This window comes from Canis aureus, chromosome X (genome assembly GCF_053574225.1).
Source record: "Canis aureus isolate CA01 chromosome X, VMU_Caureus_v.1.0, whole genome shotgun sequence".
Lineage (NCBI taxonomy): Eukaryota > Metazoa > Chordata > Mammalia > Carnivora > Canidae > Canis > Canis aureus.
Genome location: NC_135649.1, coordinates 104987693 through 105002419, shown reverse-complemented (window position 1 = coordinate 105002419; position 14727 = coordinate 104987693). Strand labels below are relative to the sequence as shown.

At 39.4% G+C, this 14727-nt stretch overlaps 1 protein-coding gene across 17 annotated transcripts in view; it reads right to left on the bottom strand.

Annotated features, from left to right (window-relative positions):
• Nucleotides 1–329: 329 nt before the first annotated feature.
• APOO (apolipoprotein O) overlaps nt 330–14727 on the bottom strand; it is a 62199-nt gene continuing 47801 nt past the window's right edge. For 8 of the 17 annotated variants that reach the window (XM_077887886.1, XM_077887881.1, XM_077887872.1 and 5 more), the window contains 4 exons: nt 13355–13420; nt 8662–9198; nt 8278–8398; nt 330–3781 (listed from right to left, as the gene is read on the bottom strand). Coding sequence is in view for 10 of the 17 variants with exons in the window: in XM_077887872.1 (XP_077743998.1) it covers nt 13385–13420 (36 nt within the window). In the remaining 7 variants the exon portion in view is untranslated. Of the gene's footprint in view, nt 3782–8277; nt 8399–8661; nt 9199–12412; nt 12561–13354; nt 13421–14727 lie in introns of those variants that run through there. The other 9 variants (XM_077887885.1, XM_077887876.1, XM_077887882.1 and 6 more) reach the window with 5 other exon arrangements.

Below are 14727 nucleotides of genomic sequence, written 5' to 3'. Positions count from 1 at the left end.
AGGGAAGGAAGAAAGAGTCTATTGTGAGAATCAGAAAAAATCTAATCGCTAATTTGGTCTAAACAACGGAGCTTAGAGCTTTCTGTGGCTTTCAAAAACTACTTTCTCTTTGCTTGAGAAAGATGAATAAAAACTGTTTTTTAATGTCTTGTGACCTGGAAATATTTAATGTAAATATAACAGTCCTTTTATTTATATTTTTCCTCTAATGCTGAAGGGAAGATAGCATAACATGAATGAAACAAGTATCATCTCAACATGCTGTTTCAGGGGATCCCCAAGATTATTCACACGTGGTAATTCACTAAAATAACTCACAGGACTCGGTATACGGTTGTACTTAGGCTTGATTTATTATACCAAAGGGTATATGACAAGACCAGCAAAGGAAAAAGATACAGGCAGAGTGTGAGGAAATCCATGCACAGGCTTCCTTCATAGGCTTTCCTTCCCCGCCTGCGAGGGATACACTGAATGTGTTCCTTTTCTGGCAGAAAAAATGCAGCCACATTTGTATAGTGCTTCTACCTAGACAAGTCCATTAGAGACTCAGCACCCAAGATTTTTATTGGGGGCTAGTCACATAGGCAGGCTGGCCTAGCAAATACCAAAATTCCCAACCAGAAGGAAATCAAGTATTTGCCATAAATCACATCATTTACACAAACAATATATGTGTAAGGTCTGGTGTCCCAGCTTTTACCAGCTTGGGAAACTTCTGAGAAGCTGAGTTTCCTAAGGCCAACCATGCAAGCAGGTCTTTCTAAAGATGGCAGTCTTGCACCTGCTATGTTAACTGCCTTCTGCACAGAGGCCGTGGTACTTATTCAAGCGGTAGTTTAAAGTTTACTTAAGGAAACATTCAAATTTGGTGTCTAGGACTATTCTGAATTTATCATTATTTCAGTGAGTGGAAGTTTATCCCATCTATGAATTTTTAAAGAGTCAGTATATTACTATAGTAAATACTGTCTAGTGGCATGTTTAAGCTACTAAGAGATTTTTAAAGGTCAGTGGCATACCTTATTATGCAAATGGGTCTTAATTTTAAATAAAACATATCTATTCATTAAAGCAGGACATTCAGGATCTCATCTGGTACTACTCTTAGGCAGATGTTGAAATTCCCATTTGTACTTGAAAGTAATAAAATATTAAATCTTATCTGCAATAACATTAAGAATGAGCTAGAGGAATCCATCAAGGGTGCCCCCAAAGCCCAACCCTAAGGTAACTTTTGCCAGTCTTGCTGGGGACAGAAGGTGTTCTGAAAGGAAAACAATAAGCACACAAAGAAAGCATAGGTTAGGTCCTAACAGACTAAAAAGTAAAAACATCCATATAAAAGCAATATCCTGTTGTACGAGGCTTGTTTCCTCTGATTACTCTTCTTCCTTCTCTAAAAAAGTTAGTGTACAAAAAAAATGTAAAATCACTCCTAGGCACCTTATGTTCCCGTTTTAGACAAACATCCTTGGGTGCTTTTTTGCATAAGACCAATACATGGAATCACTATCTGTCTGATAGTTAATCTGTACGTTATGATGGCACTGCCTCTAATTACTGTTTTGTGTACTTGCTTTGTCTTCACATCTGAACTGTACACTGTATTTCTCTTCCCTGCACAATATAACAGGATATCTAGACCAGGCACTCAAGGGGTGCTTAATCAATCTAAGGGGAAAAGTCACAGGGATTAAAGGCCTTTAAAGAGTACCAAGCTCAATCTCCTCTGTTTTTAGATTCCAAAGTCAGAAACAGAGGGACACACACTCTTGGATCGGTGGCAATCAAACAAACCAATGCTTATGGGTATCCTCAAAGGCTCAAATAAAACCAAATCATAATGCTATTTTGAACATTAAAGAATACCCCCAACACACATTTGGCCACGTATACGTCGGTGCATTCGGTCAGCGCTGTGGGCACGCTAGGGAGAAAGACACTCGCCCTGGTCTCAGGGAGAGCAGTCTGCTAGAGAGCAGGTGTAAACTAACAAGGGTAGAACATGCACGAGGACGCGGAAAACCTACAAAGTGATCCAGGACTTCAGAAAGAGGAGGTTTTCATGTCAGGAAATTTAGTTCTTTAGAAACGGAAGAGCAGGGACTCAGTGCTCAGCAGTTGAGCATCTGCCTTCGGCTCAGGGCGTGATCCCAGGAATCCCAGGGAGCCTGCTTCTCCCTCTGCCTGTGTCTCTGCCTCTCTTATAAATAAATAAATAAATAAATAAATAAATAAATAAATAAATAAATAAATAAATAGTAAAAAAAAAAAGAAAAAGAAATGGAAGAGTGATGGTGAATTCAATAGGAATGCCAAACAACTTAAAAAGGTTTTATAAAGGTGCAAGCTTTTCCTACATCTCACAACCTGCCGAGAAATGAGGAACAAGAACAGAAGAAGGAAACCCAAGGGAAAAGGAAGAGTTACACAAAGAATCTATTAGTAAATTAAGCATCTTTAGATCAGTGGGGCCCACAAAGAGCCAGGAGCACAAAGCGAGGAGCAGAAAACAATGTCACAGGGATCCCTGGGTGGCGCAGCGGTTTGGCGCCTGCCTTTGGCCCAGGGCGTGATCCTGGAGACCCAGGATCGAATCCCACGTCGGGCTCCCGGTGCATGGAGCCTGCTTCTCCCTCTGCCTGTGTCTCTGCCTCTCTCTCTCTCTGTAACTATCATAAATAAATAAAAATTAAAAAAAAAAAAGAAAACAATGTCACGTTGCCTGACAGGACAGAGAGGAGATGCAGAAAGGAGGACATGCGTCCTCAGCAGCCTCACCAGCAGGAGGCAAGTGCGGACTGCGAAGTGGGGAAGGCCCCAGGGCATGATGGCCGCTTCCAGGTCTAGAGAGCTTCGCCTAGTCGAACAATACACGAAGCAGTTTGTCTTTCTTCATGGAAACAACACGACTTTCGATCCTGGGGAACATGCCCCCAAACGAATCAGAGCCTCCCTCTGTAGTAATGTTGTAATCAAGGGTTGCATTCCTGAAGAAGGAATCAGAAAGTAAATCAGAGAGAGATGACCCACAAAATGCCATAGATAAAAGTCACACCAGAACCTTCTAAAAATTGACAAAATGGAGAGCAATGGATCATACTGCACTCATGACAGGAAAGGCCCCATTGAACGAACGCACGGAACCGAAGCTTACGAAGTAAGTAGGAGACTTTTAATGTTAGCTTCCTTGCTTTTCTTAGAATTCTTTTAAGAAATGTTTTTGTTACTTTTGTTTGTGTCACTGTTATATGGGTGCAGGGTTTCAAGGGTCAAACAGTTCCACTAAGCGTGTTGCAAAAACCAGGAGTCCCATTGTTTCCCTCTCCCCATCCTTTCCTTGCGTGCTAATGCCAACTTAAAAAATCCCTCTCTTCCTAAGGGGGAAAAGCATTCCCTCTCTTACCGTCTTCCTGGGGTCTCAGGAGAAAGTCATACATACGTGCATTCAGACACTCATTACCTGAGGGCCATTTTCTCCCAGTTTAGAAGATATGAAAAATAAACCAGACAGCTGATTTTTAAAAGCAGTATTTTCCCTGCAGCGAACAAAGCATCTAAAATCATGCCCCCAACCACCCTGAAATTTGGAGTCATTAACAAAATCTGAGTATCGCGTCCTCTAAGTTTTGGAAGGACTGGCTACGACTTCACTTTTGAGTGTGGGGAGCAGTCTCCGAATCCTGGATTCTTCAGCTTTGCCTTGACTTCTGTGCCCACTTGTCCTTTACACTCCCAAGGCAGGCCAGCGCTGGACGGAGAGTGTTCCAAGGTGTACCTGAGAAGAGAGAGTTTACGGACTGACTCTGCAGGTACTGAGTCTGAAGACTCTCACAGGTTGGGGGTGGGCAGGGAGAAGAGTCACGTCCTACGCTGTTCTGCCTTCCAGAAGAACTGTTGCCCGCAATAACAAAGCTCTAGAATTAACTGAGAAGACAAAGGCCCTTAAATATGAAATACAGGTCACTCATTCAGCACTGCTAAGTGAACAAAATGTAAAACAGTGAAACTCTTTGCTTATGAAAACAAACCTGCTCCATCCAGAAATTTCTTTGGCTATCATTTCCCAAATATAAATAAGCCTGAACTTCGGTCATGTCTAGAGTCTGATCTAATTGTACCTTTAGAACTATGTCCAAGCTAATTGTGGACTTGCAATTTGAATCTATCAAAAGGGAAACAAAACATCAGACAGGAGGTGTACAGGGTAAAAACCAAAACCGCAAGCAAGTTTCTTTCAGCTGGTCGTGAACGAAAACATTATTTCTTTTATCATTTTTTTTTTCCATCATGATAGGTGTACTCTTTAATTTCCATCTCCTATTTCACCCATTCCCACACCCTCCTCTCCTCTGGTAACCATCAGTTTGTTCTCTATAGTAGAGACTCCATTTCTTTCTTAGTTTGTCTCTTTTTCTTTGCTCATTTGTTTCTTAAATTCCACATATCAGTGAGATCATACGGTATTTGTCTTTCTCTGACTTATTTCACTTAGAGGAACTCTCTCTAGCTCCAGCCATGTTGTTGCAAATGGCAAGATTTCATTCTTTTTCATGGCTGAATAATATATATATATATATATATATATATATATATATCTGTATGTAACTGTAACCACTTCTTTATTCATTAATTGATGGGACAGTTGGGCTACTATTTCCATAGTTTGGCTATTGCAAATAATGCTGCTTTAAACATACAAGTACATGTAACGATCGGAATTAGTGTTTTTGCATTTTGGGGGGTAAATATCCAGGAATGCAATTATTGGATCATAGATAGTTCTATTTTTATTTTTTTTTTGAAGAACCTCCATACTGTTTTCCACAGTAGCTGCACCAGTTTACATTCCCACCAATGGTGCACAAGGGTTCCTTTTTCTCCACATCCTCACCAACACTTACTGTTTCTTGTGTTTTTGATTTTAGCCATTCTGACAGGTGTGAGCTGATATCTCATTGTGGTTTTGATTTGTACTCCCCTGATAATGAGTGACGATGAACTTCTTTTCATGTGTCTATTGGCCATCTGGATGTCTTCTTTGGAGAAATGTCTGTTCATGTCTTCTGTCCACTTTTTTTCACTGGATTATTTTTTTTTGGGGTGTTGAGCTGTATCAGATATATATATATATATATATAAAATACTAATCCTTTATTGGATATGTCATTTGCAAGTATCTTCTCCCATTCTGTATGTTGCCTTTTAGTTTTGTTGATTATTTCCTTTGCTGTGTAGAAACTGTTTATTTTGATGTAGTCCCAATAGTTTATTTTTGCTTTTATTGCCCTTGCCTCAGGAGACATACCTTGAAAACTGCTGCTACTGCCAATGTATGATAAATTACTGCCTGTGCTCTCCTAAAGAATTTTAAGGGTTTTATTTATTTATTTGACAGAGAAAGTACAAGCAAGGGGAGAGGCAGGCAGAGAGAGAGAGAGAGGGAGAAACAGGCTCTCTGCTGAGCAGAGAGCCTCGTGGAGGGGCTTGATCCCAGGACCCTGGGATCATGACCTGAGCTGAAGGCAGATGCTTAACTGATTGAATCACCCAGGTACTCCTCCTAGAGGATTTTTATGAGTTCCAGTCTCACATTTAAGTCTTCAACCCATCTTGAGTTTATTTTTGTGTATGGTGAAAGAAAGTGGTTCAGTTTTCATTCTCTTGTCCTGTTTTCCCAGCACTATTTGTTGAAGACTTTTTTCCCACTGTATATTCATCCCCTCTTTGTCAAAAATTAATTGACAATATAATTGTGGGTTTATTTCTGAGTTTTCTGTTCTATTCCATTGATCTAGGTGTCTATTTTTATGCTGGTACCATACTGTTTTAATGATTACCCTTTTGTAATATAACTTGAAACCTGAGATTGTAATACCTCCAGTTTTGTTTTTCTTTTTTCAAAATCACTCTGGCTATTTGAGGTCTTTTGTAGTTCCATACAAATTTTAGTATTATTGGTTTAAGTTCTATGAAAAATGCTCTTGGTACTTTGGTAGGGATTGCATTAAAGGTGTGGACTGCTTTGGGTAGGACAGACAACCCAATTCTTCCAACCCATGAGCAAGGAATGTCTTTTCATGTCTTTATGTCATCTTGAATTTCTTTCATCAGTGTTTTATAGTTTTCAGAGTATAGGTCTTCCACCTCTTTGATTAAGTTTATCCCTAGATATTTTATTGTTTTTGGTGCAACTGTAAATGGCATTTTAATTTCACCTTCCGTTGCTTTATTTTTAGCATACAAGAACACAACAGGTTTCTATACATTGATTCTGTATCCTGAGACTTTACTGAATTCATGTCATTGATCCACTAGGGAAGTACTTTGCAGTACAGGGGCCACTTGTGGGCTGGGATCCAGCAGTGCATTTATAATAAAAACTGCTAACCCACTGGCCCAGGCACCTGCTACTGTACCACCAAGGTAGGCATTCCCTCAGCTGGCCTTGGTTCTTCTAGCTACTACTATTGTTTTGATTTTGTCCCAAATGGCAGCACAGGTGGTAAGATTGATGAAGGCATTCTTTAGCATCTCTAGTCCCTTTCCTCCCACTGAAACAACTGCTTTACAATCTTGATTTGCGATAAAGCAATCTTTCTTAGGACTCCAACCACCACATTATTACAGAACAGACTACACCACATTTGTCTCTTCGGAGTCCCTTAAATCACTCTGTATGGTAGACAGCGTTCCCTCCAAAGTCTCTAAAGTTATTAAAATAGAATTGTCCTGGGCAGCCCGGGTGGCTCAGCAGTTTGGCGCTGTCCACAGTCCGGGGGATGATCCTGGAGACCCGGGATCGAGTCCTATGTTGGGCTCCCTACATGGAGCCTGCTTCTCCCTCTGCCTGTGTCTCTGCCTCTCTCTCTCTCTCTGTGTCTCTCATGGATGAATAAATAAAAAATCTTAAAAAAAATAGAATTGTCCTGATTAAGTCACAGATAAACTGAACTGAGATTCACAGTTTTATCATAAGGGTAATTGGTCATAAAAAACAATAAAAAGGGGGATCCCTGGGTGGCTCAGCAGTTTGGCGCCTGCCTTTGGCTCAGGGCGTGATCCTGGAGTCCCGGGATCGAGTCCCGCGTCAGGCTCCTGGTGTGGAGCCTGCATCTCCCTCTGCCTGTGTCTCTGCTTCTCTCTCTCTCTCTCTCTCTCTCTCTATCATAAATAAATAAATAAATAAATCTTTAAAAAAACAATAAAAAGTATAAACATAAAAACAGAGTACAGATGTACTGATGTCAGGAATAAGCCAAGGAAGGAAAGATATAAACTAGTACTGTGAAAACTAGAAAGAGCTGGAAAAATGCAAGATCTTATAATATGCAAATTTTTTATTTTCTACAGTTCAGGGTTCATGGAAGGCAAGCAAAAAGTGATAAATGTAAAAGGCAGGCAGCATTGGATAAAAATCACCAGATAAGGAAAAGATTATATAGTATAAAGAGCAACTGAGTTAGCCTGGTTGGAAAGTGATGACCTTGCTGACCTAAACAGAGACCACATACTGCTCCGAGCCGGCTCTGTGACCCCCCACCCCCATTCCCCCCACTTGGAGGATTTAAGAGGTTTTAAGGCAATGTTTCAGTATCATCTAAAGGATTAAAAATGGAAGTAAGGGATCCCTGGGTGGCGCAGCGGTTTGGCGCCTGCCTTTGGCCCAGGGCGCGATCCTGGAGACCCGGGATCGAATCCCACGTCGGGCTCCCGGTGCATGGAGCCTGCTTCTCCCTCTGCCTGTGTCTCTGCCTCTCTCTCTCTCTCTCTCTGTGACTATCATAAATAAATAAAAATTAAAAAAAATGGAAATAATACTTTACAGTTAGGAGGCACTCAAATACCTTTTGATTAATGATCTCAAGAGCAATTTCTTCTCTAGATAAGCAATCTCAAGAACGAGGAAACTTGGGGAGTTTCTACTTTCTGTGGGTGATATAGGAAGCCAAGCCAATGGGAAAAGGCTGAAATAATAATAATATATTTATGAGATATTAAATTTTGGGCACAGTAACACAAAAGTATCTCAGCAAAAAAAAAAGAAATACAGACTTCTGGGTCACTATGGGGATTATTCTAGGGACAAATTTGCTTCACCTCATTAGTCCGGTGATAATGCTGGAAACATTCTTTGCCATTTTGGCTCTATCATATGTATTTAACATTAACACGAGCACATTCCATTTGTGTACTGCTATCGTACCAAATGCTATCAAATCTGGAACGTCAACAATTAGGGATTAAATTGACACTACAAGAATACAAAGATACCTTTTAACTTCCAATCTCATTTCAATTCGGAAATTCTCAATTTTGCTTCAGAGGCCGCTCCCCGGCCATCTTCCCTCGCTGGCTGACATGTCAAAAGGGGCTCCTGCTGTTCCCATTGGCACTGAAAATACAAAGCTTAATAAGCTGCACATTCAGGGGTCACAAAAGTGAATACACAGCCTACATACACAAAATCAACACACATGACCACATGTCATTCCTCTGCTGGCAGAGGACAGAGACTACTTCATTACGTATCTCCCACTGGCATTCAAGAAGTGCAAGATCTGTATAAGCTGGGAGGCAACAGAATGCAACCAGGGGTCACGGTTACTGTTTTCTTTTGTATGTCTTCTAATCCCCATCAGGCCAACTATTACTTACAAGTTATGTTCTCGTGCTGGCCATTGAAGCATTATCTGTCAACTCTAGAGCCACTCTGCTTGACTCCACACTTGTGGGGCTTGGATCTGGGGCTTGGACTGTGCAGACTGCCAGCTGGTGCTGCCCTAAGGGGAGTTAATGGTTTTCTTTAACACACACCCACATCACACACATACATGTACAGAGAGACATACCACACGTACAACCATGCATACATACCACACACATGGGCACCAGATATGCTTAAACTGTCACTCAATAATACATATTAACAAAAACCAGAACAACTTTTTTTTAATTCAGAATTTTAATTATGTACATAAATAGCAACATGAGAACCAGGAGTTCTAATGCTGGACATTATCTCTAGGTGAAAGGATTTCCGATTAGTCCACTGGTAGTATGGTATCACCCAAGATAACAAAGAAGCCTGGTATAATTTTTCCTGAAGAAGAAAGCCAATTTACTACATTCAGTACTGACTTCTCTGCCATTTTTCTGTAGAAAATGCATGGAGTTTCCAATGTTTACCTATAACTAAAAGAAAAAGAAAACCATAAGTAAATTGCCAGGAAAAAAAAGACTTTAAAATTTGGCTTTTTGAAAATTCACTAGGGTTAAATTGAGAAACCATATCAGATATTTACATTACCATTATATGACCATGAGGATCATAATGAGCCATAAAAAAACTTATTTCCATTTTACAGACACTTAAACTACAAAGCAGAAAGGTTTTGTGTTTCATCCAAAGTACATTCAGATTCTCAACTGGCTATGTACCTGAGCATAATTAAACAGATGGATGGATGAATAAATAAAAAATAAATGCTTAAATGGCACAGCACACACCACATGTCTCCCCTTCTGAAAAACCAAACAACTACATTTCCGTCCATCTGCTGAAGGAGAACGTGATTATATCTCCGTCTGTCTGACGTATGTATACCTTTCTTCATATCATCCCATTATTCTTCTCTGGAATGCAACACACATCATCCAAAGACACATCAAAGACAAACTGATTATTTTTTCCTGCCCCGCCCCCTAACAAACTGATTCTTCTTCAGATTGCTTTTTTCCCCTAATACGTAAGTAATCTACTTAGCAGTTAGAGATTTTAGAGATATATTTTTAGACATAAATATATCTTCTATTTTTTTAAAGATTTTTATTTTATTTATTCATGAAAGACACAGGGAGAGACAGAGAGAGAGAGAGAGTGAGAGAGTCAGAGATATAGGCAGAGGGAGAAGCAGGCTCCACGCGGGGAGCCCGATGTGGGACTCGATCCCGTGGACTCCAAGATCACGCCCTGGGCCAAAGGCAGGAGCTAAACCGCTGAGCCACCCAGGGATTCCCAAATATATCTTTTAATATAAAACCAAACCTTAAGTTAAACATATACACCTCTAGCTTACCTTTTCCATCTCAGTTTATTGATCTGTTTTGGACTTATCTAAGAATCCAATACATTTACTGAATTGTTAAAACTGCAAAATGGAAATGACCAAATTGATAAGGATTCAATAGGCCATGGTAGTCCATATTAGGAAGTTATTAAGCAGCTAAGAGGAGGAATGAGATAGATCTCTAAATACTATGAGAAAAAGCAGCACATAATATATTAAGTGAAAAAAGGCAAGTTACTTCATTTGTTCAACACAGCTAAACATAGCACTGTCTATGAAGTATCCTTACCAAAACTAAACCTAAATCTGATGGAGCCTTCGGATCTATCATCTTATGGGAAATGCAGAGAAGAGAAGAACCAAGAGATAAACAGAATGACACTAAATGGATGCCCTCAGCCAGCCAGAATATGGGATCTTCTAATGAATAGGCCTGTTTTTCAAAAAAAATAATGACAGGGGGGAAATGAAGGAGAAGGAACTATTACAGTTTATTTTTTTAAGATTTTATTTATTTACTCATGAGAGACACAGAGAGAGAGATGCAGAGACATAGGCAGAGGGAGAAGCAGGCTCCATGCAGGGAGCCCAACATGGGACTCGATCCCGGGTCTCCAGGATCACACCTTGGGCTGGAGGTGGTGCTAAACCACTGAGCCACCTGGGCTGCCCCACTGTTACAGTTTAAAAGGGACTTCAGAGACCTTCGGTCAACTGTAATGGGTAGATCTTGTTTGGATCCAGATTCAAATAAACCAAGTGCAAAAAGACAATTAGGGAAATCTGCATACTACCTGAATATGAAATATTAAACAATTAGTGTTAATTTCTTTAGGTGTGATAATAAAATTGTGATACGTTCCTTCATGGAGGTTTCAGTGTACTTGCAAAACAATTCAAGAAATATGAGCTCATTCTGTCAAAAAAACAAAAGCAGGTATGGATGTGCACACATTTATTTACATAGAGAAAAAAAGTCAAATGGTATGCCAAACTATTACTAGAAATTAACCATGGAAAAGGAATAGAGGATAAGACAAATTTTTAAAATATTTATCTAAGAAAATTTTTTTCTTAAAGATTTTATTATTTATTTGAGAGAGAGAGAGAGAGAGAGAGAGAGCGCGCATAAGTAGGGGGAGGGGCAAAGCAGACTCCCTGCTGAGCAGGGAGCTGGACTTGGGGCTCAATCCCAGGACCCTGAGATCATGACTTGAGCCAAAGTGAGACACTTAACCAACTGAGCCACCCAGGCACCCGTAAACAAATTTCTTTACAACAAATATGTATCACTTTTATAGATGAAAACTCCATCTCCAATAGAGAAATAAAAATTAATCAAAAAATCAAAGTTGTGCATACAGTAAGCTGAAGTCTGGCCCAGAGTATTTTGGAAAGATGAAAGAGATATTTAAGTAGTTTCCCTATATTCCAAGTTTCATGTTTCCTGAAGAGAAACATAATATATTCAATGTCAAGTTTCTGGAGGACATATGTTGTTTCCTGGCTGCTCGTGTTCTAGTCTCTCTTCCAATAGCAGATCCATCCAGTGCACATCTGGCCCTGCTCTCCAGAGATGCTGAGGATTCTTGGGTGGGGCTTAGGCCTCTTTTAACAAGCTCCTGCGGTAATTTGTTTGTATAATAAAATTTGGGAAGTACAACTTGGGGTTACCATATGAAGGGCTGTGATGTGAAAGAGGATCTGTGTTTGTTTTCTGTGACCTCTACGGCAGGATCAGAACCACTGCACAGGAGTTACAAAAAGACATATTTTTGCTTAGTGTAGCAAAGTGATTAGTAACACTTACTGATTCCGAAAAATCAGAAGCATCCCAAGATGGCTGCCCTGTGGGGTGAGCTGCCTATCAGTGAAGATGAAAGGTGAGACCACACAGGGCTACAGGGTATTTATGCTTGAGACTTGCTAGGGGGCCAGATGACCCCTCTCAAATTCTAAGAGTATATGACTCTGGATCTCTAAAAATATGGAGAAAGCTTGAAAAAGAAAGACTTCACAACTGAGTGCTTTCATGGACTGTAAATAGCAGTCATGATTTATAATAAATATAGTGGTGATTTAAAAAAAAGACTATAAAAGAAAATTCATATTTGCTGCAGAAAATTTTAAAACATAGGACGTTACATAGAAGAAAAACTATTTAAAAAATCCATAATTCTACCATCCCAAGATATATACTTAAATTTTTTGTTGTATTTCCTGGTCTTTATCCTCTCTAAAAACGTATCATACTACCTTGTTTTTTTCATTTAACAAGTTTCCATGCAATTAAGTATTACTGAAACATAATAACATTCTTCTTCATGGATGTACCAGAATTAAGCCACTTTTTAAGAAGATTTTTATTTATTTATTCATAAGAGACAGAGAGAGAGAGAGAGATGCAGAGACACAGGCAGAGGGAGAAGCAGGCTCCATGCAAGGAGCCCAATATGGGGCTTGAACCCGGGAATCTGGAATCACGCCCTAGGACAAAGACAGGTGCTCAATCACTGAGCTACTCAGGCGTCCCAAATTAAGTCACTTTCGGCAGCTAAATATTTAGATTGTTTCCAAACTCAATATAATCTTATATAATGAAGAAATCACAAGTGCCATTATATAATTTTTAATATATATAAAAACCAATATTAATATAACTAGGGTTTTGTACTTAGCTGGTACTCATGAGTAAATATTGAATAAATGAATGAAAATAGTGAATTGAGTGTGAGAAGGAATAATACTGATTTTTCTGACTTCATCTGGTATCCTAAATTTCTCTAGCCTCAGGTTACTCAATTTTTAAAGAAAGAATAATTATACCTATGAATTCCCTATGGCACTTATAATAATATTTCTATATAATCTTGAGCTTCTCTACAACCATCATTCATTCAATAAATGTTTATTTAATGACTATCAGATGAATACAAGGGTACCTACTATAGTAAAGTGCTATTTGAAAAAAAAACATAAACCTAAGAAATAATGACACTTTTCAATTGTTTGAAACAGTTTTGTAGACAAATCCCAACTGCCAAGTTCTAGCTTGTCTAAAAAAAAATAAAAACAAAAAACCCAGGTGCTTAAGAATGAACACAAACAAGTGAAGGCACTTAAGTCCACAAATTAAGGATGGAATGAAACATCATCCCAGCCCTTTTATGTATCTACATGAGGCTGAAACTGATATAATTAATTAAGTTAAATTAAGGACAAGTCATTTCAGCTGATGCTAACAATACTAAAAATGACTATAGCGTTCTCTTGTTCTTTACCTGATTAAAATGGGCAGAGCATGGAGCATTCTACTTATTTCCAGGTGAATTCTTCACATTTCCTGGCTTGTAAGACAAAAAGTAAGAATATTAATACAGTTTAAAAAGGAAATAGTGAAACTTCTAAAGAAAGAGTGGAATGTCTCAAAGTGCCCATCTTTAGTATTTGGCTGAATACAACATTAAATATTCTTATAATGCAACCTGACCTACTTCTTAGTTAACTGAAGGAATTACTAGGGTTCCCTGAGGGCTCCACTGTAGACAGTGACTTAGGCTTGGAGTAGAGCTGGGACTAAAGCTTCATTAATCCTCACCACAGAGAACAGCTGATTCTATAAAAAAATCAACAGTGAAAAGATCTCTTTACTATTTCATGCTGCTACCATTGTTCAAGTATAAAAAAATCAAGAATAAAGCTGTTCTGTGTGCATCATCCACCATAGGGGTCAAATCACAAAACACGTTTACAATGAAAGTGGTTATAATTGGACCACACCCATTCCACCTGGCCACATCTGGGAATGTATAATTAGGTCATGTCATCTACCAGAAGTGATGTAGGAAAGTTTCTAGTAGGAAAATTACATGCGCCAGATGTTTAAGGCTTTACTTCCTATATGTTTTCAATACTCTGCGAAAACATGTTGGTAAGAACTGATATCCACCATGGACGTGAACGCTCATGACATGGCAACTGCAAACAGTAGGCTGCAAGTGAGTGGTCAATGGGGCTGGAATTCTGGAGTCTAGACTGGGCGCAGATTCTCTTGGTGGCCTTCTCGCAATTATCCATGGGTGAAGGAGCAGGGGGAGTGAGAAAGCAAAAATACATAACTAACCCCATAATTTCAGAGCATGGTTTCTAAGCAACTCCAGGCTTACTGAAGTGATTGAAAACTGGTCTCTCAACACAGTGATCATATATCCCGGCTTGCCAAGTTATACTGGTTTATACCCACTGTCCTAGCATAATTAATAGCACCCCCCCTTCACTTTCAAGCCTATCCTGACTTGGATGATAAATTATATGGTTACCCTGTCTACAGACCACATCCATTTGATGATGAACTTCTGGGCAACAAGGCCTTATGTATTACTTGGTGGATCATCATACAACACCCATGTCTTTTTGCTCTGAACAGAGCTCTACAGAACTCAGTACTGTGTGCCTTGCTGTATTCTTTGAGAGCCACAATCACACAAACACAAACACACACCCAGAGGCCTTCTTGCTGTTGCTTTTCCAACCTGCCAAGCTCTTTCCTAGGATGAGAACTTTGCAAAATGTATCTCTTGACCTAGATTGGTCAATCTCAATTTCTGCCTAGCTAAATGTTATTCATCCTCTAGATCAAGGCTGTCACATGTCC